This window comes from Bombina bombina, chromosome 6, assembly GCF_027579735.1.
Source record: "Bombina bombina isolate aBomBom1 chromosome 6, aBomBom1.pri, whole genome shotgun sequence".
Lineage (NCBI taxonomy): Eukaryota > Metazoa > Chordata > Amphibia > Anura > Bombinatoridae > Bombina > Bombina bombina.
Genome location: NC_069504.1, coordinates 104,942,403 through 104,970,033, shown reverse-complemented (window position 1 = coordinate 104,970,033; position 27,631 = coordinate 104,942,403). Strand labels below are relative to the sequence as shown.

General features: G+C 37.6%; 1 protein-coding gene across 1 annotated transcript in view; it reads right to left on the bottom strand.

The window, feature by feature from the left end:
• The window catches only part of PMPCB (peptidase, mitochondrial processing subunit beta), a 51,410-nt gene extending 28,040 nt beyond the window's left edge, over positions 1-23,370 (bottom strand). Inside the window, exons 1-10 of the mRNA XM_053716541.1 lie at positions 23,259-23,370; positions 21,240-21,380; positions 18,950-19,036; positions 16,712-16,841; positions 13,326-13,524; positions 12,793-12,872; positions 3,566-3,672; positions 3,318-3,461; positions 2,208-2,368; positions 953-1,038 (exon numbers count right to left, since the gene is read on the bottom strand). Of these exons, the coding sequence (XP_053572516.1) occupies positions 953-1,038; positions 2,208-2,368; positions 3,318-3,461; positions 3,566-3,672; positions 12,793-12,872; positions 13,326-13,524; positions 16,712-16,841; positions 18,950-19,036; positions 21,240-21,380; positions 23,259-23,336 (1,213 nt within the window). The 5' untranslated portion in view covers positions 23,337-23,370. The remainder of the gene's footprint in view (positions 1-952; positions 1,039-2,207; positions 2,369-3,317; positions 3,462-3,565; positions 3,673-12,792; positions 12,873-13,325; positions 13,525-16,711; positions 16,842-18,949; positions 19,037-21,239; positions 21,381-23,258) is intronic.
• Positions 23,371-27,631: the final 4,261 nt, after the last annotated feature.

Sequence of the window (27,631 nt, the reverse complement as noted above, 5' to 3'; positions counted from 1 at the left end):
GGTAATTGCCACAGAACCGAGTTCCCTGGGGAAAAAAGCAATACAATAGGGCAAATGACTCTCAAATCAGGGGTCATCTGCCCAGTGAATCACCAATGCAATAGTGATCATCTGACAGAACATCCTTATTTAAAAATACCAATTCCCACCTTTTAAACAAATGACCCTCTATACATTTGGCTGGTTGTTTTAACAATTACAAATACCTCACAGCACTGATTTTATTTTGGCGATATTTAAGGGGTCTTTATTATACCCTTCACCATAGTAATATCATACAACCCCATCGGAAAGAGTGAGATCTAACCACTCAAATAAGAGGTTTTATTGCAAATTATGTCATAGTAATAATGATCACCTGATGGTAAATGATAGCCTCATACTGTTGTGTTGCTGTTAGGGCTCAGACATTTCTCTGAACAGAAATCAAAATAAATGGGAGAACTGGGTGAGAGTAACAACTAATGGTATTTTAGGGGAAACTATATAGAATGATTTTTGGTTAAACTGTTTTATATTTATAGTTTTTGCTATACTGGGTGAGTTTAGACAGGAGTAGCAGCATACAGACATTGTCAAAATGGGTTAAGCCACCTCTGTAGGAATCAGAATTGTGTCATTTTAAAATGTATCCAGTACTTTTATAGTCAGATATTTTATAATGCACACATTGCAAATGGTGCAGTGACAAAAATATCACATTTTATTTTCTGATTTTCAAGTATTAACGGTAACAATATGGCTGTACAATCCTAACGTTTGGTGTTTTTAGAAGGTGAACTGATAAATAGAAAATGACACTTTACAGTTCATATGGTGTCATTTTCCTATATTACAGTATTAATGCAAATTGAAGTTATTTTATATAAAAAGTTAAAGTTTGTTAAAATTTAGTGAATACCAAACAACTAAAAACAGCTCTAGAACAAGGGTTAAAGAAACATAAAAATACCATCCAATTGTAGAAGCATGTTTGTCTTTAGGAGATTCTTGGCTCGTGTAACCTCACTTTCAGTAACGCTTGTGCAGAGGCGAATCCTAAAAGAGCAAAATATCACACAATCAAGAAACAATACCGATTGTACCAATTTGGGTATAAAGCAATCAGGAGTAAATCTGTCACGTTTGGATACAGAATCAAGTGACTGCCTTTGCATTGAGGTTATAGAAGCCTCCCCAGTGAGCGAAAACACCAGTTCCTATGTTATACGAGCCCCGTTGGCAAGATAATATGTGCTTATAGGAAGGCATTGGGCAATCAAGGGCCCTTGTAGGCTTCCTCTGTAGCAGGAAAAAAAATCCTACACTTCTGCTTTAGGGCCAATCTAAAATTACTCTGTGGCCCATCACTGGCAGAAGCTATATAAAATTACATTATTTTACCTAACTATTCTTATCTATATACCTGTCGAGTCTAGCCACCTTCATCATCACCTCCAGGTGCACTTACTCTAGAAAACTCTTCAGTTGCTCGGTCCACCTTTCAAAACTTCATCTGTTCAGAGACGTATAACAACTTCCCTCCTAATTGTTCATCACCATCCCCCATCTATAAACCACTGTACACGCTCAACCAAGTAACCCACACACGATTTTCCTTATCCCTAACCTCTAGATTATACGCTCTACAGAGCAGCACCCTACTGTGTCAAATCCAATGATCATGTATTCAGCTCAGCAGAATATTCTCTCACTTTATAAATAAATAATAACACTAAAGGTTAGCTTTCTCTCCAGATCCAGAGGGCTCATATTGTGGAGACACCAAGATTTAAAAAGGTGCACCGCAATATTTTCCTAAATAAATTGTCATTTTAATATAATTTATTGGTCAACTAGCACAGGAAAATAATTTATACATATTTTACTAATTATCATAAATACCATAGACATTTTAAACTAAGACACAATCTTATCATTAGTGTATAGAACACAGGTATTCCAAATAGGATCTTCCAGAGCCAACGTAGTATAAGTTCCATGTTTGATATGTTCTTATATTTTCTACTACTGTTACTGTACTGATTAAATATTAAAATTTAGTAGGTGACTGAAAGAATCTGCAGTTATCAAAGTACAAATACTTTATTATCACAATAATACGGGGCAGAACATAGTGTGAATCTGCTGTTTCTTCTGTCACTGATTTAGTCTCATAGAACTGTGAAAATAATTAAAGGGCACATTTGTTAATATTTCACCCTTACCATTCTCTCTGCACAAAATGCATCATGTCTTCCACAGTGTTGGGCTCACACACCATATACAGACCCCAGAGTCCTGTGTCTGTGTAACACGTATTAAATGACTGAAAGCTGTGACACAGGTTTCCATGGCAAGTAACCTGAGCCAGTTTACTGGATAAATTCTGTAGAGCAGTAAAATATATAACAAAATATTAGATGGAAATATGCGTGCTATGCTTCCTTGTATAATACACTCAATACTGTACAGATTTCGCTACTAAACTAGGCTGTAATGTCAAAGTTTTCACAAATCCAAAAACATTTTAAAAATGTATTCACTTTTTTTGCAAAGCTATTTTACTACCATTAACCCATAACAGAGCATAAGACAAAAATGTAACAGAAATTTCTAGGAGTGCACTTTCCTATAAATGTTTGTGCATGATGTTGTAAACAAAATGATATAATCAGATACTTCTCAGTGTACTCCTTTATTTAATCATTAAGATATCCCTGTTAAACTATTTCCCAAATTACATATGACCAAAACTAAGTTTGTTATATCCTTATACACGTGTTATTTTATTTTAAAGTATTTTATTATTTAATTATTTCACATTTTGTATGTATAGAAATGTAAATCCAATTTTCTATAGTGTACCATAACTTATAAATACACTGAACATCTATGTAAAGTACATACAGAATACATTTGTGACAACTTGATTGTAACAGTGCCCTCATATTAATAAGGAAGTAACGTCAGTGACTACTTACTACTGAAATATTGCAGAAAGAATGTTTAAATTCAATGTTACAAAGAAAAAAAATTGCACGCTACAATCAAAATGTTGTAGGGTTAGAGATCTGAACAAATGTAGCAAATGCTTATTAACCCTTTAGCTCCCAGAGTGGGTTGGAATTATTGTAACAAACTAGCAAACAAGTAGTTAACCTACAGAACTCTGTGACATTCTGTTTCACAGCATTATAATTTCAACATTTGCGGCTTTGTCGTGTTTTCATTACATCATAGTGAACCTGTGTTGCCTTTAAGACATTCTATACCGAGTAACAAACCTATTACCCAGTGGCCCCATGGAGCATTTGCAACATTAAAGATATACATACCACTCCGCCCCCAAAGGATCTATCCCAGTTCCCAATTAGCGTATTGGCCACCATGAGTGGTATTGTGTCAGGGTGAGCCCAACCAACAGCTTCCACTGAAATGGCAATGTGAGCCAGAGGCATTTTATCATCGCAAACTCGAATCTGCAGGGGAAAAAAGGCAACATTTCTTGCTGTGAATCCCCAATACCAAGCAATGCTTTATCTTTGTCTAGAATCTGACTGCTATGTTCAAGGCTCAGCCTTACCTCACTACCCATGAACGAACATGGGGGCAGCTGCTCTCCTTCATATGTAGCTGGTAAATTACCAAAATGATACTTTGCCAAATCTAGAAGCTCATCATGCGATACACCTAAAACAAAAACGGACTCAATATAGGAAACTAGATACAATGTTTAACTTGTCTAATGTAGTCAGAACTGTGCGAGAACGGTCTCCCCATACACATGTTGCAGAGACTTGATGGCAATGTGATCAACATTCAGGAAAGTATTGAGGTTCTTCCCTTTTTTTTTTTTACTAAGCACTACGGTTTTCCAAAACAGTATTTAATGCAGCTCCAGTTTGTAATTTTCTACTACCACTATTGCTGGACTATGCTGTGGTATTGCCACTGCTGATGGTGGATACGGTTAACCAGTCAGTATAAAGCTATCAAAGTAACAGAACTTAACAAAGGATGGTTTAATGTGCAGTTATGTGACCTATTTGCCACTACTTCTGCTTTTGAAATGAACATAGATCCTCATTAATACATCCATAACAACGCATAGCCACCTTGCAATAGCGGCATTATCCTCTGGAAGAGGTGTTGCCCATGAATATGCTTAATACATGTTGTTTGTAATAATATTCACCAGATGAACTTCATCATCATTTAAGTCATTGTATGTTACTTTATTTTATATACAGGGGTACTGCATAGATCCTCATATGGTTGTCCATGGTGACAGATTCCTGCATTTATTGCGGGGTCATCCTCTGGCCGAGGTGTTGCAGACTATCGTGCTATTTTTGTACTACATCATGTCTTTTGCACTACCTTTTAGCTAGGGTTGCACCGATACCAAGTATTTGCATGAGTACTTGTACTCGTGCAAATGCACCGATACTTATACCGATACCTCCACTTCCTACCCATATGCTATCTTGTGGCGTTTTTTCAAACTGCATGTTCCCATTTCATTTTAAGCTGAAGTGGAGACTAAACTAAAAATTGTTTACTACTGTTCTGCCAATACAAATTGCTGTTATTTGTATTATTGTAGGAGAGATCACTGTACCTCATTCAGACAAACCCCTGAAGTACTGGGCAGTTAATAAACTGAGATTTCCAGCTCTGGCTAAAATGGTCCAAAAATATCTTTCTGCCCCATGCAGTAGTGTGGAAAGTGAAAGACTGTTCAACTTAGAGTCAAACCTCCTTACTGATAGCAAAAACAGACTTATAGTTGAACATGCAGAGAGGCTTCTGTTCTGTTCCTTAAAAAGAACTTGCCACTAACTTTTGAAAAATTATTCTAATTGCTAAATTGCCTTTTTTTACTGCTAGTTCTCATCTTGCACAATGATGTTCAAAATATACTGTACTCTGAGGAACATCCATAGGTTAGCTTATATAATTACAGGAAGAGTACTCATGGCAAAAATTAAGTTAATTCCAATGAACACTCATCCTGCAATTATAGGACTAGATTTAGATTACATTTGATCGGTAAGCTTTACCAATGCTCTGTTCACATTTCCAACTCCATAGACTTTAGCATAGCATTGGTAAAACTTACCAGTCAAATGTAATTTAGCCCGTAGTGTTGTTCCCCATGATTAAACAGTGCACTGTTCTATTTTTACTATTTTTCTATTTTTTACTGTATTGCACTTTTGGTTGGTTGTTATTATTAATATATTTTATTGTCATATTTTTATTTATAAACATGTTCTGTGAACTTTATGACAAATAAAACTTTTATTATTCCATGATGTCTTTTAAGTTACAATCCTTCATAATTATAAAGAAGAAATCTTAAATAATTAGTCTGTATTGTGCTTGGTTAAGTGTCACATGACATTTAAAAAAAAAAAAAAGTATCGGTAATTGGTATCGGCGAGTATTTGAAAACAAGTATCGGTACTTGAACTCGGTCTTAAAAAAAAATTGTATCGGTGCAACCCTACTTTTAGCCATAGTATGCTGTTTTGAAGCTGGCCATGCTTATAATTTTGTTATCTTTTTATAATGATATTGCTTTTTGAGTGAGCTGCCAGTGTGGCTCACATGTTTTTTGTGCACACAAAACATTTATATGAACTGAGAATCTTTCCTTTTTTTTTTAAAGTAAATATACAATTTTTAAAGGGTCTGCACCGTTTATTATTATATTATACTGATAAATTACTATTTTCCTTTCCCCAAATATATATATACAAAGACTGACTCAATATAGGAAACTAGATACAATGTAAACTTGTGAAATGTAGTCAGAATGCAGACTGTTATAAGGCGCATATCTATAATCACTATTTCTCCAACATAGGTGTGTCCGGTCCACGGCGTCATCCTTACTTGTGGGATATTCTCTTCCCCAACAGGAAATGGCAAAGAGCCCAGCAAAGCTGGTCACATGATCCCTCCTAGGCTCCGCCTACCCCAGTCATTCTCTTTGCCGTTGTACAGGCAACATCTCCACGGAGATGGCTTAGAGTTTTTTAGTGTTTAACTGTAGTTTTTATTATTCAATCAAGAGTTTGTTATTTTGAAATAGTGCTGGTATGTACTATTTACTCAGAAACAGAAAAGAGATGAAGATTTCTGTTTGTATGAGGAAAATGATTTTAGCAACCGTCACTAAAATCCATGGCTGTTCCACACAGGACTGTTGAGAGCAATTAACTTCAGTTGGGGGAACAGTGAGCAGTCTCTTGCTGCTTGAGGTATGACACATTCTAACAAGACGATGTAATGCTGGAAGCTGTCATTTTCCCTCTGGGATCCGGTAAGCCATGTTTATTACGATTGTAAATAAGGGCTTCAAAAAGGGCTTATTAAGACTGTAGACTTTTTTTGGGCTAAATCGATTGATTATTAACACATATTTAGCCTTGAGGAATCATTTTATCTGGGTATTTTGATATAATAATATCGGCAGGCACTGTTTTAGACACCTTATTCTTTAGGGGCTTTCCCAAAGCATAGGCAGAGCCTCATTTTCGCGCCGGTGTTGCGCACTTGTTTTTGAGAGGCATGGCATGCAGTCGCATGTGAGAGGAGCTCTGATACTTAGAAAAGGCTTTCTGAAGGCGTCATTTGGTATCGTATTCCCCTTGGGGCTTGGTTGGGTCTCAGATACCAGGGACTGTAAAGGGGTTAAAGTTCAAAACGGCTCCGGTTCCGTTATTTTAAGGGTTAAAGCTTCCAAATTTGGTGTGCAATACTTTTAAGGCTTTAAGACACTGTGGTGAAAATTTGGTGAATTTTGAACAATTCCTTCATGTTTTTTCGCATTTGCAGTAATAAAGTGTGTTCAGTTTAAAATTTAAAGTGACAGTAACGGTTTTATTTTAAAACGTTTTTTGTACTTGTTATCAAATTTATGCCTGTTTAACATGTCTGAACTACCAGATAGACTGTGTTCTGAATGTGGGGAAGCCAGAATTCCTATTCATTTAAATAAATGTGATTTATGTGACAATGACAATGATGCCCAAGATGATTCCTCAAGTGAGGGGAGTAAGCATGGTACTGCATCATTCCCTCCTTCGTCTACACGAGTCTTGCCCACTCAGGAGGCCCCTAGTACATCTAGCGCGCCAATACTCCTTACTATGCAACAATTAACGGCTGTAATGGATAATTCTGTCAAAAACATTTTAGCCAAAATGAACACTTATCAGCGTAAGCGCGACTGCTCTGTTTTAGATACTGAAGAGCATGACGACGCTGATATTAATATTTCTGAAGGGCCCCTAACTCAGTCTGATAGGGCCAGGGAGGTTTTGTCTGAGGGAGAAATTACTGATTCAGGGAACATTTCTCAACAAGCTGAACCTGATGTGATTGCTTTTAAATTTAAGTTGGAACATCTCCGCATTCTGCTTAAGGAGGTATTATCCACTCTGGATGATTGTGACAAGTTGGTCATCCCAGAGAAACTATGTAAAATGGACAAGTTCCTAGAGGTGCCGGGGCTCCCAGAAGCTTTTCCTATACCCAAGCGGGTGGCGGACATTGTTAATAAAGAATGGGAATGGCCCGGTATTCCTTTCGTCCCTCCCCCCATATTTAAAAAATTGTTTCCTATGGTCGACCCCAGAAAGGACTTATGGCAGACAGTCCCCAAGGTCGAGGGAGCGGTTTCCACTTTAAACAAACGCACCACTATACCCATAGAGGATAGTTGTGCTTTCAAAGATCCTATGGATAAAAAATTAGAAGGTTTGCTTAAAAAGATGTTTGTTCAGCAGGGTTACCTTCTACAACCAATTTCATGCATTGTCCCTGTCGCTACAGCCGCATGTTTCTGGTTCGATGAGCTGATAAAGGCGGTCGACAGTGATTCTCCTCCTTATGAGGAGATTATGGACAGAATCAATGCCCTCAAATTGGCTAATTCTTTCACCCTAGACGCCACTTTGCAATTGGCTAGGTTAGCGGCTAAGAATTCTGGGTTTGCTATTGTGGCGCGCAGAGCGCTTTGGTTGAAATCTTGGTCGGCTGATGCGTCTTCCAAGAACAAGCTACTTAACATTCCTTTCAAGGGGAAAACGCTGTTTGGCCCTGACTTGAAAGAGATTATCTCGGATATCACTGGGGGTAAGGGCCACGCCCTTCCTCAGGATCGGCCTTTCAAGGCAAAAAATAAACCTAATTTTCGTCCCTTTCGTAGAAACGGACCAGCCCAAAGTGCTACGTCCTCTAAGCAAGAGGGTAATACTTCTCAAGCCAAGCCAGCTTGGAGACCAATGCAAGGCTGGAACAAGGGAAAGCAGGCCAAGAAACCTGCCACTGCTACCAAGACAGCATTAAATGTTGGCCCCCGATCCGGGACCGGATCTGGTGGGGGGCAGACTCTCTCTCTTCGCTCAGGCTTGGGCAAGAGATGTTCTGGACCCTTGGGCGCTAGAAATAGTCTCCCAAGGTTATCTTCTGGAATTCAAGGGACTTCCCCCAAGGGGGAGGTTCCACAGGTCTCAGTTGTCTTCAGACCACATAAAAAGACAGGCATTCTTACATTGTGTAGAAGACCTGTTAAAAATGGGAGTGATTCATCCCGTTCCATTAAGAGAACAAGGGATGGGGTTCTACTCCAATCTGTTTATAGTTCCCAAAAAAGAGGGAACGTTCAGACCAATCTTAGATCTCAAGATCTTAAACAAGTTTCTCAAGGTTCCATCGTTCAAGATGGAAACCATTCAAACTATTCTTCCTTCCATCCAGGAAGGTCAATTCATGACCACGGTGGATTTAAAGGATGCGTATCTACATATTCCTATCCACAAGGAACATCATCGGTTCCTGAGGTTCGCATTCCTGGACAAACATTACCAGTTTGTGGCGCTTCCTTTCGGATTAGCCACTGCTCCAAGGATTTTCACAAAGGTACTAGGGTCCCTTCTAGCTGTGCTAAGACCAAGGGGCATTGCTGTAGTACCTTACTTGGACGACATTCTGATTCAAGCGTCGTCCCTTCCTCAAGCAAAGGCTCACACGGACATTGTCCTGGCCTTTCTCAGATCTCACGGATGGAAAGTGAACGTGGAAAAGAGTTCTCTATCTCCGTCAACAAGGGTTCCCTTCTTGGGAACAATAATAGACTCCTTAGAAATGAGGATTTTTCTGACAGAGGCCAGAAAAACAAAACTTCTAGACTCTTGTCGGATACTTCATTCCGTTCCTCTTCCTTCCATAGCTCAGTGCATGGAAGTGATCGGGTTGATGGTAGCGGCAATGGACATAGTTCCTTTTGCACGCATTCATCTAAGACCATTACAACTGTGCATGCTCAGTCAGTGGAATGGGGACTATACAGACTTGTCTCCGAAGATACAAGTAAATCAGAGGACCAGAGACTCACTCCGTTGGTGGCTGTCCCTGGACAACCTGTCACGAGGGATGACATTCCGCAGACCAGAGTGGGTCATTGTCACGACCGACGCCAGTCTGATGGGCTGGGGCGCGGTCTGGGGATCCCTGAAAGCTCAGGGTCTTTGGTCTCGGGAAGAATCTCTTCTACCGATAAATATTCTGGAACTGAGAGCGATATTCAATGCTCTCAAGGCTTGGCCTCAGCTAGCGAGGGCCAAGTTCATACGGTTTCAATCAGACAACATGACAACTGTTGCGTACATCAACCATCAGGGGGGAACAAGGAGTTCCCTGGCGATGGAAGAAGTGACCAAAATCATTCTATGGGCGGAGTCTCACTCCTGCCACCTGTCTGCTATCCACATCCCAGGAGTGGAGAATTGGGAAGCGGATTTTCTGAGTCGTCAGACATTGCATCCGGGGGAGTGGGAACTCCATCCGGAAATCTTTGCCCAAGTCACTCAGCTGTGGGGCATTCCAGACATGGATCTGATGGCCTCTCGTCAGAACTTCAAAGTTCCTTGCTACGGGTCCAGATCCAGGGATCCCAAGGCGGCTCTAGTGGATGCACTAGTAGCACCTTGGACCTTCAAACTAGCTTATGTGTTCCCGCCGTTTCCTCTCATCCCCAGGCTGGTAGCCAGGATCAATCAGGAGAGGGCGTCAGTGATCTTGATAGCTCCTGCGTGGCCACGCAGGACTTGGTACGCAGATCTGGTGAATATGTCATCGGCTCCTCCTTGGAAGCTACCTTTGAGACGAGACCTTCTTGTTCAGGGTCCGTTCGAACATCCGAATCTGGTTTCACTCCAGCTGACTGCTTGGAGATTGAACGCTTGATCTTATCGAAGCGAGGATTCTCAGATTCTGTTATCAATACTCTTGTTCAGGCCAGAAAGCCTGTAACTAGAAAGATTTACCACAAAATTTGGAAAAAATATATCTGTTGGTGTGAATCTAAAGGATTCCCTTGGGACAAGGTTAAGATTCCTAGGATTCTATCCTTCCTTCAAGAAGGATTGGAAAAAGGATTATCTGCAAGTTCCCTGAAGGGACAGATTTCTGCCTTGTCTGTGTTACTTCACAAAAAGCTGGCCGCTGTGCCAGATGTTCAAGCCTTTGTTCAGGCTCTGGTTAGAATTAAGCCTGTTTACAAACCTTTGACTCCTCCTTGGAGTCTCAATTTAGTTCTTTCAGTTCTTCAGGGGGTTCCGTTTGAACCCTTGCATTCCGTTGATATTAAGTTATTATCTTGGAAAGTTTTGTTTTTAGTTGCAATTTCTTCTGCTAGAAGAGTTTCAGAATTATCTGCTCTGCAGTGTTCTCCTCCTTATCTGGTGTTCCATGCAGATAAGGTGGTTTTACGTACTAAACCTGGTTTTCTTCCAAAAGTTGTTTCTAACAAAAACATTAACCAGGAGATTATCGTACCTTCTCTGTGTCCGAAACCAGTTTCAAAGAAGGAACGTTTGTTGCACAATTTGGATGTTGTTCGCGCTCTAAAATTCTATTTAGATGCTACAAAGGATTTTAGACAAACATCTTCCTTGTTTGTCGTTTATTCCGGTAAAAGGAGAGGTCAAAAAGCAACTTCTACCTCTCTCTCTTTTTGGATTAAAAGCATCATCAGATTGGCTTACGAGACTGCCGGACGGCAGCCTCCCGAAAGAATCACAGCTCATTCCACTAGGGCTGTGGCTTCCACATGGGCCTTCAAGAACGAGGCTTCTGTTGATCAGATATGTAGGGCAGCGACTTGGTCTTCACTGCACACTTTTACCAAATTTTACAAGTTTGATACTTTTGCTTCTTCTGAGGCTATTTTTGGGAGAAAGGTTTTGCAAGCCGTGGTGCCTTCCATTTAGGTGACCTGATTTGCTCCCTCCCTTCATCCGTGTCCTAAAGCTTTGGTATTGGTTCCCACAAGTAAGGATGACGCCGTGGACCGGACACACCTATGTTGGAGAAAACAGAATTTATGTTTACCTGATAAATTACTTTCTCCAACGGTGTGTCCGGTCCACGGCCCGCCCTGGTTTTTTTAATCAGGTCTGATAATTTATTTTCTTTAACTACAGTCACCACGGTACCATATGGTTTCTCCTATGCAAATATTCCTCCTTAACGTCGGTCGAATGACTGGGGTAGGCGGAGCCTAGGAGGGATCATGTGACCAGCTTTGCTGGGCTCTTTGCCATTTCCTGTTGGGGAAGAGAATATCCCACAAGTAAGGATGACGCCGTGGACCGGACACACCGTTGGAGAAAGTAATTTATCAGGTAAACATAAATTCTGTTTTTATTTCAGTTTCCTTATTGTGCTCTTGGTACCAACTAGCATTTAAGGAAATCTAATTTGGAGAAAGTTTACTTACTGTGGCTATGAAGTGTTTCTGATTAGAATAATGATTCTATATTCATCACGTTTGTATTTAGTTAAAGAATACATAGTATACCGCTCAATTCCCTGTTATAGATGCCCTCCCTCTGGTGCCAGTTAGCTGAATTTAAAAAAGGCATTAAACACCAAATAAATACTAAATAAAATGATGTATTAAAAGCAAAGGTTAGACTGATTAGTACTTGGATACATTTTTTAAAATAATAGCTGTTCAAATATAGAAGAAATACGTGTAAGGTTTTAGGTCTTTAGATTCACTAAAGTATGTTGAAAGGACTTTAAACCCTGTGAGATAATTATAACTTATTAACCAGCCTTAGCATATCTGAACTAGGTGAAATAAATTAGCTGGCCAGAAACCATGGTTATTAAAGGAATAGAACTGTGCATAAATGTGAAATAGAAGCATTTTTGCATTATATTCCATTAGTAAAAATGCTTCTAGTAAAAAGTTATTAGAGTTTTGTATTACTGCGGCATACGCACATATCCTGTGAGGGCAGAGTCAGTGGTAGCTTGTATGACACAAAAAATCCAGTCCTCTCATGCATCAACTGTGGACTGCCACTATCACAATTAATCATAGTAAACCGTATTGCGGTATGAGAGGATACTGCAGTCAACTAAAAGTGTTTTTTTTTTTTATATTTATTTTTAGACATATAATGATGTTGCAAGCAGGTGATTTGTGCTTTATGTTTTATAAAGGTACAGAGTTGTAGATAGAGCTTTCAGGATTCCATTAATTAAAAAACTGAAAGGAGAATTTTACACAATAGGCACAGAAGTATGCTATATTATTTTGGAATGGTGAATATTTAGCCAAACTCAGATGGACAGCCAGAAACCACCAGTGATATGACCTACTCTCTACCCGTTTTCAAATAACTCTGATGATAATAGGGGACTTACATGTTTCTTCATTTAAAAATCAATAAAAAAAAAAAATAGGATTTAGATATTTGTCAAATAATTCAGAGCTCTGCTTACCTCCAGCAGCAGCTAGAACTATCCTTGGTCCTTTGTAATGCGCCGTTATGTACTCAACCAAATCATTGCGGTTTATGGATCTGTAATGAGGGATAAAAGCTATGCTGACAAAATAAAACGCAATATTTTTATGAAGTCTGATAACCTGTGAACTATTTAAAATTCCAGAAACTTAAAGGGATATTAATCATTTCTTTTGTGTAAAAATTGTACTTACTCCATGGTTTCTAGAGATTTTAAAACGTTTGCTATATGATTTGCAGCATTTTGAAAACGTAGCTTACAGTATTTGTTTTTTGGCCTCTCTTTAGGGAGTGAGGGACAAACACAATTTTTCACATTAAGAAGTTAAATAGCGGTGAGACTGCGCTACTGACGAATTTACTGAGGCATGTAGCAATAGCACATCTCGCTTGTGTCATTAAGGGGTTAAACAAAAGAAACAGGTGAGAATGTCCAATAAATTAACATTTTTAAATAATACTATGAATGCTGGTTCTGCCATTGTATGTCTTACTATATGTTAAACCTACTTTATGTTTTCAGTGGGTCCCAGTATGGTCCGTCCCAGGGCAGTGCTGTGATAAGCTGTTGCATGGAGGTAATCAAAGACCACTTCTTGCAAATTGGTCTCTACTTCCTGCATCTCACGAAGAATGACTCCTCTTTCACGCTCAATCTCCGTCTCCCCGAGGGTGCTGTTCTGAATAATGTCTGCAAGGATCTCCACAGCTACAAACACACATTACACAGTACATTATAACAGACAACAATTATTATTTTTGTATTATTATTCGGACAATAGGAGCTTGAAGGATTGTAACAATATATCCTTTCCTTTTTAGGTTTACCCAGTTCATATTCTCTAACTACTTATATTTAGTATATTGGATAAATAGGCTATTAGGATATTGGATATATTGTTTATATATATAGCAGCTTAAAAAGGGCACAAATCAGTTATGTAAAACTAAACTACACCATGAAATGTGTCTGGCTAGGGTTTGCGGTACAGTTGGCCAGACATGTTATGGAGACATGTTTTGGTCTGCTTGACAGATTCACCCTACTTTAATCTACAGGACAGAGAAGAAAAAAAAAAACAACTTTCCATCTTTAGCTTTTTCACGAATGCCAGAAATCTAAAACTACAACTGGGAAACAATGCTGAACATATTTTTATTATTACCACTCTGTGGGTGGAGGGAACATTTTCAGTGGATAAACTACTGCACACAGTATATTTGCTAAAACACAATCCTACATCGCCTTTATAATGCATTATATGACCATCAATCCATCTAACTCCCAGACAAATATAACATAAGAAAGCAAGTTTGTGTACACAAAGTGATAACATAATGCGATATGATATTACGTGCAAGCTCAACCCATTTCAATAGGTTGTAGTTTAAAAGCACAAAAATGTGCTTTTTATCATGCATTTGTTGATTAAGCAAATCTACTGTATTTACTATTATTATATCCAGTCAGATACTATACAAATTTAGCTGCAACTGTTGTAATTCTTTTTTTTTTATTGAATAGATTTCCACACAAGCATTTTTGTAGGTAGAGAGGACCTACTTTTAACAGTTGCATTTTGTATGAACATATTTTTTAGCGCAAGATCCCTTGCGTTTTTGTATTACATTTATTGATAATTGTTTCCAATTATCAACAGGATTGAAGAACCAGACCATATAGCATCCCAAATTGTGTAAACATCAGAAAGGGAAGTTGGTAACTACTAGTGGAGAAGTAAATATATATATATATTAGCTGAAGAAGCTGATGTTTTTGTACCCTCCAAAGAGTGGGTGAAGTGGGATCTCTTTGCATTCCCTAATGGTGACTTAATGAGTAAAAAAAAAAAAAAAGGTTCTTTAGACTGCATCGTTGACCAGCGCCAGAAGAGCACAGCTCTGCTTGGAACTTGTCTCCTTAATTGGGCCCTAGCTGAGATACTTTATTCATCTGGATACAACTGATCTATGGCAGGGAGTTTTGGGACTTCACACTAGATGAAGCAAGGAAGAACATCAAGGTCGGTCTCCATTTGATTTTACTGCCTTACGTGAGGAGCAAGGGATAATTGCTCTCTCGTGTTGCACAGAGCATCGTCACATTTTCTCTTGGGGACACAATGTTCTGCATTACAGAAATTAAAGGTCTAGCAGATTTTGAGGAGAGTACTTTAGCCTACATGTCACATAGGAAAATAGGAGTTGGGTAAACATTGACTTTCGATTGTTCCCCTAATTCGCCTTGAAATATGGGCTAATTATATTTGGTGACTTATAAAACTTTATTATACAAGAACAGAACTACTGTATATTGGGAAATGGTAAAGGACTATATTACTAAGAGTCAGGTTACAGAGACGGTGTATATGCTGAACTCTGCTATGGTTTCTCCACTGGAAAGGTAAAAGGTTTGTTTAGGTGTGATGCTGCAATCATTAAAAAGGCACATAATTATATGTTTCTATTTGTTCATGTAAGATATAGTATTGCTTTACTGAACGTTTTTTCCTATAAATATTCTCATTTGGATGCCTATTACCATGTAAACTTCTCATTAGGCCGTGATATTCAAAAACTTGGAGAATAATTGCAGTTCAGACTTCACAGGGGCTGAACTCACTGAATATTCAAAAGAAAAGAAAAAGGCACTGCGAGAGCTCTCTCATTTTTGTATGTGAAGGAGAGACGAGAGCCCAGAAGAGGTAGAACTTTTTTTCATTTCTGCAATGAGATTTTTTTTTTTGTGAAAATTTTTATGCAGCGTCTCTGAGGAACCAGTGTTGCTGCATTATTTGCCCTTACTCTGTGTGCATGAGGACAGGTTCATGTACAGCCTCGCTGATGTCTGCTGTACGTTCCCAAAGTGTCAGTCTGCCTGTGAACCTGCTCTACTGTACATTATATATATATATATATATATATATATATATATATATATATATATATATATATATATATATACACACACACACACACACGTATACATACATATATATATATATATATATATATACACACACATTAATTAACACACACACACACACACACACTAACACACATTTATTAAAAAAACTAAGTATATTGGTTGGCTCCTAGAATAAATTTGTTAATCCATGACTTACCTTTTCTGCAGTGTACGGCACTGGAGTTCAGGAAGGGGGGAGGGGGAATTGAACAGAGGAACGTAATATGTACACTGAGATAGAACGAAACAGTGACACCTGCAGGTAGAAATTAAAAGTGCAGGCAATTTTTTTATTTTTTTTTTAACTACCACATTTTCTGTGATGAGATTGCACAGAGTTCTGCCTTGGGGGACAAGAGCAGTGCAATATCGAACTGCATGAGATGAGAGTTTTGTTACACTTTAATCTTTGTATTTTATATCACTTTACATTTCAGATTGGGTCCTTTAAGTATTATTGCAATTAAAGGAATAGGATACTCAAATGTTTCCTTTCATGATTGAGATAGAGCTTGTGATTTTAAACGACTTTCCAATGTACTTCTATTATTATTTCTATTATCTAATTTGTTTTGTTCTTTTGGTATCCATTGTTGAAAAAGGATGCCTAGGTAGGCTCAGGAGCTGCTGATTGGTGGCTCCTGGCTGCACATAAATGCCTCATGTTATTGGCTTTCCCAGTGTGTTAACTAGCTCCCAGTAATGCATTGCTGCTTTTTTAACAAAAGATATTAAAGGGATAGTCTAGTCAAAATTAAACTTTCATGATTCAGATTTGCAATTTGGTTTAACAATGGTTTGTACCATCTCCTTTTTTCCCTTTCACTAACCCTCCCAGTACATTAGAATTCTTCTTCTTTAGGTCATTATTTGTTTATCTCTGTTACATCGTTATTTATTAAAATTGAAAACAAAAATATATAGATACCTCTTGGGAGATCTTTGGAGAAAGCCTTTGCATAGTACACAGTCTGCTCCCGCGAGGTATATGCATTCAGATGAGCACCCATGTTCTCGATCTCAAGCTCCAGGTCTAACTGAGAACGTTTCTTGGTTCCCTGATATGAATAAGAATTATATAAAGTTACCCTCTTTGAAATAAAGTTGTGCACAGATTTCAAATGCTTTTACTATGAAGACTTTATACATATATACATTTATTACAAGTATTAAGGAGCTACTTACTAAGTGTTTAGCACAATCAAAGTGGTTAAAGAGACAAAACCCCACATTTTTATTTCATGATTCAGATAGAGCATGACATGTCAAACATCTTTCCAATTTATTTATATTACCAACTTGGCTTCATTTAAATAACTTGGGTAAACCAATGACAAGAGGCAATGTTCTCCCCAGGCCTTTTTAGTGGTCGCATCACCCGGCTGATTTTACTGACCACCTGGCTAAAATTTAAGCCAATATTAAAGGGACAGTCTAGTCAAAAATAAAAACTTTCATGATTCAAATAAGGCATTCAATTTTAAACAACTTTCAGATTCACTTATCAGCAATTTTACTTTGTTCTCTTGATATTCTTAGTTGAAAGCTAAACCTAGGTAGGCTCATATGCTAATTTCTTAGCCCTTGAAAGCCGTCCTCTTATCTGAATGCATTTTGACATTTTTTTCAAAACTAGAGGACGTTAGTTTATGTGTGCCATATAGATAACATTGTGCTCACACTCATGGAGTTACTTAGGAGTCAGCACTGATTGGCTAAAATGCAAGTCTGTCAAAAGAACTGAAATAAGAGGGCAGTCTGCAGAGGCTTAGATACAAGGTAATCAGTGTATTAATATAACGGTGTTGGTTATGCAAAACTGGGGAATGGGTAATAAAAGGATTATCTATCTTTTTAAAAAAAAAAAATTCTGGTGTAGACTGTCCCTTTACGCTAACATTAGTTCATTTTAAATGTTTTCAGTTTGTTGCTCAAATTACCATTTAATCTATTTATGTTAAATTATGCAATTAGTTTTTGTTTTGGATAACTCAATTAGCAGAAAATGTTATAATATTGCAAAGTATTACATTGTCCCCACCCAGCTACTTCATATTGCCACCTGGTTGGCAAACTTTTCTGTGGAGAACACTGAGAGGCGTATGTGTGCAGCCACCAATCAGCAGCTAGCTCCCAGTTGTGCATTGCTGCTCATCAGCCTACCTATGTATACTTTTCAACAATTGGAAAGTTGTTTAAAATTGCATATTCTTTCTAAATCTTGAAAAAATATGTTTGGGTTTTATGCCCCTTCAAAAGGGAACTAAATACAGTAGAATGTAATATTTGACAAATACACAATATAAAGACAATACAATAGCTGATAGCTCTCACCTTGAATTTTAAAATTAGCAGAACATTTTCTGGCAAATTTCAAATCCAATTTTCCGTCCCCATGTATCATGTGACAGCCATCAGCCAATCAAAAAATGCATATATGTATGTACTGTGCACTTTTGCACATGCTCATTGGGTGCTGGAGCCTCAGAAAGTGTGCATATAAAACTAAGTGCACATTGTGATAATGGAAGTATATTGAAAAGTTGGTTTTGGGGGGGGTTATCGCATACCTTATCTGAATCATGAAACTTAACTAATTTTGACTTTAGTGTCCCTTTAAATACATAGTCAAAATTGTACTCCTGTGCCACTCCATCTTGTAAGCCAATCAGGCCTATAAATGTATGCTCCAATCACTGGCTGTATCCAAAATTTAAAAAAAAATACTTTTTTAAAAGGGACAGGAAACCCCAAAATGTTATTTTGCATTTTAGACAGAACATGCAATCAACTTTCAAATTTACTTCTATTATCAAATGTGCTTCATTCTCTTGCTATCTTTTGCTGAAGGATCATTGGTAGCTAGCCAATCACAAGAGACAAAAGTGTGCAGGCAACAATCAGCAGCAGCTCCAACTAGTGTAGGATATGAAAAAAAGTACATTTGAAAATAGAAGTAAATTTAAAAGTGTCTTAAAATGACCTGCTCTATCTGTATCATGCAAGTTACATTTTGACTTTAACTGACAATTACCTTTATGGACATTAAATCAATGTTTCCTTAATTTGTCAATGCAAAGTTATTTTATAGACAATCAACACAAAGTATGTTCCAACTTCCTCCCAATAACCTCATCAATTTGTATTATTGTATTTGCTTACTTGCCTTAAAAGCCATGTGCTCTAGAAAATGCGCTGTTCCATTGTTCATCTGATTCTCATACCTGCTTCCAGCATCAATCCACAGGCCCACCTAGTCCAAAACAAATGTGTTTTCAGACTTTACCAAACAAAAATACTTCCGTGTTATTTATTCTTATTTAATCTCTTTTCTAATTTTTGTTTTTCTTAAGATTCTAATGTTTTTGTTTGTTTCACATAAAAATTATATTTAACCCTTTAGTGACAGGGTGAAAGTGCCTACATCGGAACACCTGTTCCGATGTAGACAAATTGAAACTACGCGATCGTGCATACTATCGCGAGATTTCAATTATTGGATCGCATCTGGGGGGCGTCCCTACAACCCTAGGAACGCCCTCCAGACCGCGATCAAGTCCTAGAAGCACAGAAGGCTTCAGGACAGCCGTTTGTTATGACGTTCTATTCCGTCATAACTGCTTTAAAGCCCAGTATAATTATGACGGAATAGAACGGCATAACGGCGTTAAAAGGTTAAAGCAAACATGTCAGGGTGTGTGGCAAACAGTACGTAAGAAAGTGTACTACTAATGTAAATATTAGTTTTCCTATATACATACATTGCTGGGTTTGCAAATCTGACAGGTGGGTTGAAAGAACACTAAGGACAATGACGTGTAGGAGGTGGGTTACAAAAAAAATATGTATCCAATGTAGCATTTATTTTTTAAAGTGTAGGAGTTTAGCTGTGTTTTTCTATTTTCAATCATCTTATTTTATCTTGTGAGTGAAAAGGAAACTCCATCTATGTGTAGCAGAAACTATAAAAGAAGCAATTACTAAAATGTAAGCTTGCTGTATGGCTTTATTAGTGAAGAAGTGATATCTCCACAAGCAACAAAAGGAAAAAAAGAGGCTTACATAATATAAGAAAGGACAATGTCTTATTGTGAGATCAGCATCTTAAGAAAGGCTCTGACATTTGTCAGATCCTAAAACAATTGCTACTTTGTCAACTTGCACTATATAAGTTTATAAAAAGATGGGTTTTACAAATGAATTGACGAACCAGTCGAGAGAGTTTATCTATAGATACTGTATTTATGTAGAATTACAAAATAAATAAAGAACAGTGATTCCCTAGCGCCTTACACTTGTCAAACTGTCCTATAAAAACAGAGTTTAGTTATGATTCCTCAGAGCTCAATCTTAAACTAGCAGCGTTTAAGCTGTGCTGTCTCCAGAGTCACAGGCAGTTAACCCCAGACAAGCCTTGGTGCAAGGCCCATACGGAAAATGACAAAATAAATTAATACAACACACAGAGAAAGTCCAGCACTCGCTTACAAGCTCTCAGCTAAGCTTAAGAGCAAAACTGGAAGTGTTAGTTACCGCATCTGGCCAAATGGGACAAGCCCAGGTACCACGTTAAGGTCTCTTCCAAAACCTGGGTCCCTAATACAGCCATACAAATGCAAGCTCTCAATCAAACAAACTGGGAACAAGTCAGGGTTCATAGACTTATGTACTCTCCCTAGACATATACAAAACACGGAAGGGGACAGCACTCTCAGACTGGACTGGGTACACATCCCATAACCCTGCAACATGCTCAGCCCTGGGTGCTATAGCACTCTCAGGAAGCTGTGCTGTCTCCAGAGTCACAGGCCAAATGAGACAAGCCCAGGTACCACGTCAAGGTCTCTTCCAAAACCTGGGTCCCTAACGGAGGCAAAAAAAGATAGTGAAGATGGGGGAATTATAGCATGCTATATATGTTTGATGCGGTGACTCCGCACCCGGAGGGGATTTATGATCATACATCTGGGCTTTACCCACAGCCGCTTGGGTATATATATATATATATATATATATATATATATATATATATATATATATATATATATATATATATATATATATATCAAAAGACAGCAACAACCTAGGATTTGCATAAAGAAAAAAAGTCAAGTTTACTAGTAAATTATTATTGGTTATTTGTAAAGTGCCAACATATTCCGGAATCCGCAGCGCTATAAACAAAGGGGGAGTACAACAAAACAATTATAGGGATCAAATGGGTAGAGGGCCCTTCCAAGAGTTGCACTGTTGTAGTCAGCTCTTAAGGTGATCTACAAACAGCTGGACTGACTTTTTGTTTTGATGCAAATCAAAGCTTGTTGCACACACACACTATTTTTTTTATATATTTGTTGTTGTTTTTTTAACATTTACACAGATTATCAATTTTGCATTGCAATGGCTCAGATTGACAGTACTAATTATCCAAAAATAAATACATATGTTGTTCTCACCGTACACGTTGAAAGTCCTGAGTCTTCTGAGGCCACTCGAAGTCCATTTTCTAAAGCAGTTATTTTTGTTTCAGGAACGTTCAAAACCACTTGTGATGCTGCCTGAGTGGACCTGTACTTACCAAGTCCAGATCGTATAGGCTGCACAGAAATATAGACTATATTAGACGATAAACACAAATGCTAACATATTAATTTATTAAAGTCTATACAAATCTAATTTATTATGGATAAGCATTAATGTGTGTGCGCATTATTTTCTTTTTCAGCATTCGTTTCACAAACGAATGGCGAATATGGCAGCAGCATTCAGCTATTTTCAGTGCTGGATTTATTGTGCAACACACAAATCTAGATTTGCACAGATCTTTTGTGTGTTGCATTTTAACAACCAAGACAATGTGAGGCACTGCATAAACTTTGGCAATTATTATGTACTTTGACTTAGATTTATGAAGATTGTAAGTGGACACATTCTTAAAAATGCCACTGATAATGCAGCATTGACAGGCAAAATGTAACATTGCACAAGAGCACTCGCGTCAATCATACCAAACAAGCTAGCGTCAGTCGGATTTATCTTGCCACTTCTGTAGTAGCAGAGAGAGGCTAAAGAAGAAATTTCTGCTTCTTAAATTTGTAGGAGCCTGTGTTCTGTCGAAATTTGCTACCTCGTCAAGATTTGCTACCTCGATATCCGCATGCGCACAATTACGTAATCGCACTCCACGTGTTTTAAAAGAATGTATGGAATGTTATTACGTAATATAGAAGCATGAGCAAATTTCATAGGAAGCGCAAATTAGTACTCATTTCTTCTTAAAGGGGCCATGTGCAATTAAAAATGGTGGTAGCATATTTTAATCGGGCCAGTTCTTATTCAATTACACAAGATTTTTGAGTGCTCATGTGCGCACGCCACTTCTTAGTTGCAGGTCCATATCTAATCAGAATTAAAAGGAACACTAAACCCCAATCTTTTCTTTCATGATTCAGAAAGAGATTAAGGAACTTTCTAATTCACTCCTATTATCAATATTTCTTAGTTCTCTTGCTATCTTTATTTAAAAAGCAGGAATGTGATGCATAGGAGCTGGCCCATTTTTGGTTGAGAACCTGGGTTATGCTTGCTTATTGGTGGGTAAATGTAAGCCTCCAATAAGCAAGCGCTATCTATGGTGCTGAATCAAAAATGGGCTGGCTGCTAAGATTTACATTCCTGCTTTTACAATAAAGATAGCAAGAGACCAAAGAAAAATTGATAATAGGAGTAAATTAGAAAGTAGCTTAAAATGTCATGCTCTATCTGAATCATGAAAGAAAAAAATGTGGGTTCAGTGTCCCTTTAAGTAAAATGGTCTTTCAACCTCTCCAACAGTTTCGCATATTAAAAACTGTTGGAGAGACCTGTAAGAAGAGGCGTACGGGCATGAGCACTCAAAAACCTTGTGTAATTGAATAAGATATTACAAAGTTGAAATTTGCTACCTAACGATGTGCGCATGCTTGAATTTATGTAATTGCATTCCACGCATTCTTTTGAAACATATATGAAATGCAATTATGTAATTGTGCGCATGGGCACATCGATGGTAGCAGGTATCAAATTGCAACAGAACAACTGATCTGCAAAGCCTCAAAAGCTACAAATGTCGCTTTATTAATTTTGCCTTAATAGTTTTCTATCTTTTACATTAGATATAGTTTGCAATACAGATATAATGTATTACATTAGGTCAAGCTTTATATTGCATAGTCCTCCAATAACATTGGTAGCTGTTATTGTCCTTTTACTGTTTTATGAAACTGGTGACAGTAAAAGAAAACTTAATAAGGCTTAAAGTGTAAACAAAATGAAAATACCACTATATAGTTTTAAATAAACATGTGCACTATCTGCGTTATCACATGCTGTGAGGATTATGTAATATTTAGTTTTTTTATTCATACTTTACTTTTCATTCAATCTGCACTTTCCTTTATACTGCCATTTGACCCTAACTCTACCTGCCTTCGTACCTGATGTGATCTGTCCTTTAGCCCCGTAAGCACCCTCTTTCCGACAGATCCACTTAGTCTCCACAAGGACGCCGCCATCTTTAGTGAGGGCAGTCCTATTGAGCGTCACTTCCTGAATAAATTGCATTCTCATTCTTAGTTGTAAAAAATGTTTACTGTTCCGATTAAAAAAATGTAATTAAAAAAAAGGTTAGTTGCACGCACGCGTCAAACTGAGTGATTGTGCGAAAATCGTGTGAAAACACAGAATTAACAAAGTCGCTGATATTTTATTACAAGTGTTAAAATGGTAAAATACATTTACATGACGTACCTCTGTTATAGTATCGGAGTTCCAAAACTGCCAACGTGATTAATTACATAGTAATTAAAAATGACTTAGTGTAAAAAAAAATAGGTGTTTTAAAGCACTTTATTATTTCACTATGCTTGTATATAACTTTGTTAAACCCCATGCAAAGTCAGGAACCATAGCTCCAGATGTCAATGTGCTACTGGTACCTGAACTCATCTGGTGGGCCAATGACAAGAGGCATATATATATAGCTCCCATCAGTGTATTGCTGGTCCTGAGCAAATAGAAGTAATTTGAAATGTATTCTAAAATTGCATGCTCTGTCTGAAGCATGAAAGTGTAATATTGACCTCCATGTCCCTTTAATATAGGCTTACCAGACGTCCCAGTTTGACTGGGATTGTCCCTGTTTGGAGGCGCTGTCCCAGTGTCCCACCCGATTGTTCATTCTGTCCCAGCCAGTGCCGGTATTACAAATACCAGCATTGCAAAAGTTTTTTTTTTTTTTACATTCTGATTGCAATTGGCTAGCATAGCTGACATGGGCGGTATTATCACAAAATGCTATACTGTGTATGTTCACGAATGTGCCCTCTAAATTCAAAAACGCGCTGTAGTGAGAGGAATTTAAGGTGTTATCTGACAAAACACTGACAGCAGCAGTGACAGTGCAGGGCAGAACCAGGGCTAGATATGCAAAAACAAATAGATCCGGGCTAACAGGAACAGGCTTCACAAACCTTCACCAACCTCTGAGTCCACAGAAATCCATAAAAGGAAAAACACACCGGTCAATATACTAAAACCAGGAACTTTATTAGAGTGCTTAAAAACAAAAATAGAGACAAAGCTCCATTGAAACAGGGAAAAGGCTACAGCGTGACTGACTGCAGACATGTTTCGCGTGTGGCTACACGCTTGTTCATAGAACCAGGGCTATAAGGAACTGGTAATAATCAGGGAAGAAAAGACTGAACCAGGACACAAAGAGAGTCAGTAATGGAAGCAAAGCAGGGCTAAGAAAGAGTTAATCATAGCCGTGGCACCAAAGCCAATGCCAATGATTTAACCAAGTAGTAATAGATTGATATTTTTAAAGCCGTGAAAATTGGTATTTAGATTCTCCTTTAAAAATAAAGAAACATGTATTTCACCATTTCACCAAAATCCACTTAAGAGGGAATCAAAAGAGGGGGGCTAATTTATAAGGATACCTATATCTGAAAAAACACTGATGTTACAGACGTGAAAATTGGTATTTAGATTCTCCTTGAAAAAATAAAGAAACACGTGTTTTACCATTTCCCCAAATTCCACATAAGGGGGGTCAAAAGAGAGGGGACTGATTTATGAGGATACCTATATCTCAAAAACCGACGATGTTACAGATCCTCATAAATAAGCACCCCCCCCCCCTTTTGAACCCCTTAAGTGGATTTTTGAGAAATGGTAAAACACATGTTTCTTAATTTCTAAAGGAGAATCTAAATACCAATTTTCACTTCTGTAACATCGTCGTTTTTTCAGATATAGGTATCCTTATAAATTAGCCCCCCTCTTTTGATCCCCTCTTAAGTGGATTTTGGTGAAATGGTAAAATACATGTTTCTTTATTTTTAAAGGAGAATCTAAATACCAATTTTCACGGCTGTAACATCGTTGTTTTTTGAGATATAGGTAGCCTCATAAATCAGACCCCCTGTTTTGATCCCCTCTTAAGTGGATTTTGGGGAAATGGTAAAACACGTTTCTTTATTTTTAAAGGAGAATCTAAATACCAATTTTCACGTCTGTAACATTGTCAGTTGTTGAGATATAGGTATCCTCTCATAAATCAGCCCCCCCTCTTTTGACCCCCCTTAAGTGGATTTGGGAGAAATGGTAAAACACGTGTTTCTTTATTTTTCAAGGAGAATCTAAATACCAATTTTCAAGGCTGTAACATTGTCAGTTTTTGAGATATAGGTATTCTCATAAATCGGTCCCCCTCTTTTGACCCCCTTAAGTGAATTTTGGGGAAATGTTAAAACATGTGTTTCTTTATTTTTCAAGGAGAGTACAAATACCAATTTTGAAGTCTGTAATATCATCGGTTTTTGAAATATAGTTATCCTCATAAATAAGCACCCCCCCTTTTGAACCCCTTAAGTGGATTTTGGAGAAATGGTTAAACATGTGTTTCTTTATTTATAAAGGAGAATCTAAATACCAATTTTTCACATCTGTAACATCGTCGGTTTTTGAGATATAGGTATCCTCATAAATCAGTCCCCTCTCTTTTGACCCCCCCTTATGTGGAATTTGGGGAAATGGTAAAACACGTGTTTCTTTATTTTTAAAGGAGAATCTAAATACCAATTTTCACGTATGTAACATTGTTGTTTTTTCAGATATAGGTATCCTCATAAATTAGCCCCCCTCTTTTGATCCCCTCTTAAGTGGATTTTGGCGAAATGGTAAAACACGTTTCTTTATTTTTAATGGAGAATCTAAATACCAATTTTCACAGCTGTAACATTGTCAGTTTTTGAGATATAGGTATTCTCATAAATCGGGCCCCCACTCTTTTAACCCCTCTTAAGTGGATTTTGGGAAAATGGTAAAACACATGTTTCCTTGTTTTTCAAGGAGAATCTAAATACCAATTTTCAAGGCTGTAACATTGTCAGTTTTTGAGATATAGGTATTCTTATAAATCGGTCCCCCTCTTTTGACCCCACTTAAGTGGATTTTGGGAAAATGGTAAAACACATGTTTCTTTATTTTGCAAGGAGAATCTAAATACCAATTTTTCACATCTGTAACATCGTCGGTTTTTGAAATATAGGTATCCTCATAAATCAGTCCCCTCTCTTTTGACCCCCCTTATGTGGAATTTCGGGAAATGGTAAAACACGTGTTTCTTTATTTTTTCAAGGAGAATCTAAATACCAATTTTCACATCTGTGACATTGTCATTTTTTCAGATATAGTTATCCTCATAAATTAGCCCCCCTCTTTTGACCCTCCTTAAGTGGATTTTGGGAAAATGGTAAAACACATGTTTCTTTATTTTGCAAGGAGAATCTAAATACCAATTTTTCACATCTGTAACATCGTCGGTTTTTGAAATATAGGTATCCTCATAAATCAGTCCCTTCTCTTTTGACCCCCCTTATGTGGAATTTCGGGAAATGGTAAAACACGTGTTTCTTTATTTTTTCAAGGAGAATCTAAATACCAATTTTCACATCTGTAACATTGTCATTTTTTCAGATATAGTTATCCTCATAAATTAGCCCCCCTCTTTTGATCCCCTCTTAAGTGGATTTTGGCGAAATGGTAAAACACGTGTTTCTTTATTTTTCAAGGAGAATCTAAATACCAATTTTCAAGGCTGTAACATTGTCAGTTTTTGAGATATAGGTTTTCCCATAAATCAGCCCCCCCTCTTTTGACCCCCCTTAAGTGGATTTTGTGAAAATGGTAAAACACGTGTTTCTTTATTTTTCAAGGAGAATCTAAATACCAATTTTCACGTCTGTAACATCGTCGGTTTTTGAGATATAGGTGTCCTCATAAATCAGCACCCCCTTTTGACCCCCCTTAGGTGAATTTTGGGGAAATGTTAAAACATGTGTTTCTTTATTTTTCAAGGAGAGTCCAAATACCAATTTTGAGTTCTGTAATATCATCGGTTTTTAAGATATAGGTATCCTCATAAATAAGCACCCCCCTTTTGAACCCCTTAAGTGGATTTTGAAGAAATGTTAAAACACATGTTTATTTCTAAAGGAGAATCTAAATACCAATTTTTCACATCTGTAACATCGTCAGTTTTTGAGATATAGGTATCCTCATAAATCAGTCCCCTCTCTTTTGACCCCCCTTATGTGGAATTTGGGGAAATGGTAAAACACGTGTTTCTTTATTTTTCAAGGAGAATCTAAATACCAATTTTCAAGGCTGTAACATTGTCAGTTTTTGAGATATAGGTATTCTCATAAATCGGTCCCCCTCTTTTGACCCCTTAAGTGAATTTTGGGGAAATGTTAAAACATGTGTTTCTTTATTTTTCAAGGAGAGTACAAATACTAAT